Here is a 5,040-nt window from a genome sequence, read left to right as displayed (position 1 = left end):
CATAAATAGGTCAGGAACGTGACAGACTGTCATCTGATGAAGTTGTTTCTTGGTTAGTTTGGTTGGTTCTTGGTTAGTTAGGTTGATTTTGTGCATGCTACCTGTGCTGTGAAAAATGTCTGTCCTTTTTTGTATTTGGTGGTGAGCTAACATAAATATACGTGCTGTTTTCGCTGTAAAACATTTAAAAAATTGGACATGTTGGCTGGATTCACAAGATGTGTACCTTTCATTTGCTGTATTGGACTTGTTAATGTGTGAAAGTTAAATATTTCTAAAAACTATATTTTGAATTTCGTGCCCTGCACTTGAAGTGGCTTTTGTCATATTGTGGGCGGCCTCGGGCTTGCAGCCAGAATTAAACCACCAAGATTTTGATAAAAAACCAACCAGCTAGATTTTTTTTTTCTTTTCATCTTTTTTTTAGAAGAGTTGCAGCTTCCTTGATGCTCTGTGGAACTTCCTGAGTAAATCGATCATTTCATTCTCCCCCCGAAATATTCTTGTAAGATCCCCCTCAAAATGCCCGTGGGATTAGTTGACCTTCCCTCGGGTCCAGCTTCTTCTTCTTCTGTGCTGACTGAACACATTTACACACCACGTATTGCTGGAGATTTGTACTTACATAACGTTCTTGTTCGCTGGAAACTGGTGGTGCGGCACTTGCCAAATGGCTTCGGACTTGCTGTCACACCTCAGCTTCTCGACGCACTCCAACACACTGAGGACCACCACACTCCAACACACTGAGGACCACCACACTCCAACACATTGAGGACCACCACACTCCAACTCACTGAGGACCACCACACTCCAACACACTGAGGACCACCACACTCCAACACACTGAGGACCAACACACTCCAACACATTGAGGACCACCACACTCCAACACATTGAGGACCACCACACTCCAACACATTGAGGACCACCACACTCCAACACACTGAGGACCACCACACTCCAACACATTGAGGACCACCACACTCCAACACATTGAGGACCACCACACTCCAACACACTGAGGACCACCACACTCTAACACACTGAGGACCACCACACTCCAACACACTGAGGACCACCACACTCCAACACACTGAGGACCACCACACTCCAACACATTGAGGACCACCACACTCCAACACATTGAGGACCACCACACTCCAACACATTGAGGACCACCACACTCCAACACATTGAGGACCACCACACTCCAACACACTGAGGACCACCACACTCCAACACATTGAGGACCACCACACTCCAACATATTGAGGACCACCACACTCCAACTCATTGAGGACCACCACACTCCAACTCACTGAGGACCACCACACTCCAACTCACTGAGGACCACCACACTCCAACACATTGAGGACCACCACACTCCAACTCACTGAGGACCACCACACTCCAACACACTGAGGACCACCACACTCCAACACATTGAGGACCACCACACTCCAACATATTGAGGACCACCACACTCCAACACACTGAGGACCACCACACTCCAACACACTGAGGACCACCACACTCCAACACATTGAGGACCACCACACTCCAACACATTGAGGACCACCACACTCCAACTCACTGAGGACCACCACACTCTAACACATTGAGGACCACCACACTCCAACACATTGAGGACCACCACACTCCAACTCACTGAGGACCACCACACTCCAACACACTGAGGACCACCACACTCCAACACATTGAGGACCACCACACTCCAACATATTGAGGACCACCACACTCCAACACACTGAGGACCACCACACTCCAACTCACTGAGGACCACCACACTCCAACACATTGAGGACCACCACACTCCAACACATTGAGGACCACCACACTCCAACTCACTGAGGACCACCACTCAAACACATTGAGGACCACCACACTCCAACTCATTGAGGACCACCACACTCCAACACATTGAGGACCACCACACTCCAACACATTGAGGACCACCACACTCCAACACACTGAGGACCACCACACTCCAACACATTGAGGACCACCACACTCCAACTCACTGAGGACCACCACACTCCAACACATTGAGGACCACCACACTCCAACTCACTGAGGACCACCACTCAAACACATTGAGGACCACCACACTCCAACTCATTGAGGACCACCACACTCCAACACATTGAGGACCACCACACTCCAACACATTGAGGACCACCACACTCCAACACATTGAGGACCACCACACTCCAACTCACTGAGGACCACCACACTCCAACACACTGAGGACCACCACACTCCAACACATTGAGGACCACCACACTCCAACACACTGAGGACCACCACACTCCAACACATTGAGGACCACCACACTCCAACTCACTGAGGACCACCACACTCCAACACACTGAGGACCACCACACTCCAACACATTGAGGACCACCACACTCCAACACATTGAGGACCACCACATTCCAACACATTGAGGACCACCACACTCCAACACACTGAGGACCACCACACTCCAACACATTGAGGACCACCACACTCCAACACATTGAGGACCACCACACTCCAACACATTGAGGACCACCACACTCCAACACATTGAGGACCACCACACTCCAACACATTGAGGACCACCACACTCTAACACATTGAGGACCACTGTCTCCAGTGTAAAGATCTGTTGCTTTTGCCTGGAGTCATTTGTTTGGAGGTATGGAGGTTTGGAGAAGACGGAGGATTCTGCGCACTATGAAGTTAAAAAGCCAGGGGTCTATCACCTCCTTCAGCAGCCCTGTAGCCTCGAGTCTTACTGCCGTGTTGTAGGAACGCGGGTCTATCACCTCCTTCCCTGTAGCCTCGAGTCTTACTGCCGTGTTGTAGGAACGCGGGTCTATCACCTCCTTCCCTGTAGCCTCGAGTCTTACTGCCGTGTTGTAGGAACGCGGGTCTATCACCTCCTTCCCTGTAGCCTCGAGTCTTACTGCCGTGTTGTAGGAACGCGGGTCTATCACCTCCTTCCCTGTAGCCTCGAGTCTTACTGCCGTGTTGTAGGAACGCGGGTCTATCACCTCCTTCCCTGTAGCCTCGAGTCTTACTGCCGTGTTGTAGGAACGCGGGTCTATCACCTCCTTCCCTGTAGCCTCGAGTCTTACTGCCGTGTTGTAGGAACGCGGGTCTATCACCTCCTTCCCTGTAGCCTCGAGTCTTACTGCCGTGTTGTAGGAACGCGGGTCTATCACCTCCTTCCCTGTAGCCTCGAGTCTTACTGCCGTGTTGTAGGAACGCGGGTCTATCACCTCCTTCCCTGTAGCCTCGAGTCTTACTGCCGTGTTGTAGGAACGCGGGTCTATCACCTCCTTCCCTGTAGCCTCGAGTCTTACTGCCGTGTTGTAGGAACGCGTACATTCGATGTCGGAAGGGGAACTTCCGGTACTCTATTCAAGGTTTTTGTTGGTTTCTTTAAGAACTTGTAGAGTGAGTCCCAGAGGAGGACTGTATGGACATTATATCTGAATGACAGACTGAAGCAGATTACAGATTACAGATGACAGATTACAGATTACAGATTTTGTGCCAACCTGTCACTCAATCATTTGAACTTTCGGACTATTTTTATATAAAGGACATGAAACTAACACTGAGGGGTCTGAGTCCCCTTTTACCCCCTCATGGAGCCGGGTCCGCTTGGAGAGGTGTGTGTGTGTGTGTGTGTGTGTGTGTGTGTGTGTGTGTGTTCAGTGTGTGTGTGTGTGTGTGTGTTCAGTGTGTGTGTGTGTGTGTGTTCAGTGTGTTTGTGTGTGTGTGTGTCTGTTCAGTGTGTGTGTGTGTGTGTGTCTGTTCAGTTGGTGTGTGTCTGTTCAGTTGGTGTGTGTCCAGTGTGTGCCTGTTCAGTGTGTGTGTGTGTGTGTGTGTATCTGTTCAGTGTGTGTGTCTGTTCAGTGTGTGTGTCTGTTCAGTTGGTGTGTGTCCAGTGTGTGCCTGTTCAGTGTGTGTGTGTGTGTGTGTGTATCTGTTCAGTGTGTGTGTCTGTTCAGTGTGTGTGTGTGTGTCTGTTCAGTGTGTGTGTCTGTTCAGTGTGTGTGTCTGTTCAGTGTGTGTGCGTGTGTTATTTGTCCTTCTCAGTAGACTGTCTCCCGTCGTGCCACGCCTCCCTGGTACTTTTCAGAGCTCTGGTTCTCTCAGGATCAACGACCACATAGTCCACACGCTCACGTGCACGCTCACCTTCACGTGCACGCTCACCTTCGCTCGAACCTATCGAGTCACCCAACACACTCTTTTTCTGAAAACAAAAAGACAGGATGGACCTTTAATCTAAAACAGAGACTTTTAGTTTGAAACACAAAAGTGGGACTTTTATTCTGAAACAAGTTTTTTTTTTTGTATTCTTATTTTCAAACAGATATACAGAGCTTTATCATGGAAATGTCAGAACCATATTCCTAATGAACTAACCTGGTAAATGAACTAACCTGGTAAATGAACTAACCTGGTAAATGAACTAACCTGGTAAATGAACTAACCTGGTAAATGAACTAACCTGGTAAATAAACTAACCTGGTAAATAAACTAACCTGGTAAATAAACTAACCTGGTAACTGAACTAACCTGGTAAATGAACTAACCTGGTAAATAAACTAACCTGGTAAATGAACTAACCTGGTAAATAAACTAACCTGGTAAATGAACTAACCTGGTAAATTAACGAACCTGGTAAATAAACGAACCTGGTAAATAAACTAACCTGGTAAATGAACGAACCTGGTAACTGAACTAACCTGGTAAATAAACTAACCTGGTAAATAAACTAACCTGGTAAATAAACTAACCTGGTAAATGAACTAACCTGGTAAATTAACAAACCTGGTAAATAAACTAACCTGGTAAATGAACGAACCTGGTAACTGAACTAACCTGGTAAATAAACTAACCTGGTAAATAAACTAACCTGGTAAATGAACTAACCTGGTAAATAAACGAACCTGGTAAATGAACGAACCTGGTAACTGAACTAACCTGGTAAATAAACTAACCTGGTAAATAAAC

At 47.6% G+C, this 5,040-nt stretch overlaps 1 protein-coding gene across 1 annotated transcript in view; it reads right to left on the bottom strand.

Annotated features, from left to right (window-relative positions):
* Positions 1 to 3,418: 3,418 nt before the first annotated feature.
* The window catches only part of LOC129835559 (GRB2-associated-binding protein 1-like), a 97,101-nt gene continuing 95,479 nt past the window's right edge, over positions 3,419 to 5,040 (bottom strand). Inside the window, exon 12 of the mRNA XM_055901245.1 lies at positions 3,419 to 4,276. Within this exon, the coding sequence (XP_055757220.1) occupies positions 4,100 to 4,276 (177 nt within the window). The 3' untranslated portion in view covers positions 3,419 to 4,099. The remainder of the gene's footprint in view (positions 4,277 to 5,040) is intronic.

Source organism: Salvelinus fontinalis, chromosome 36 (assembly GCF_029448725.1).
Source record: "Salvelinus fontinalis isolate EN_2023a chromosome 36, ASM2944872v1, whole genome shotgun sequence".
Lineage (NCBI taxonomy): Eukaryota > Metazoa > Chordata > Actinopteri > Salmoniformes > Salmonidae > Salvelinus > Salvelinus fontinalis.
Note: the sequence above shows the minus strand (reverse complement) of the source record. Positions and strands in the feature narration are given on the sequence as shown.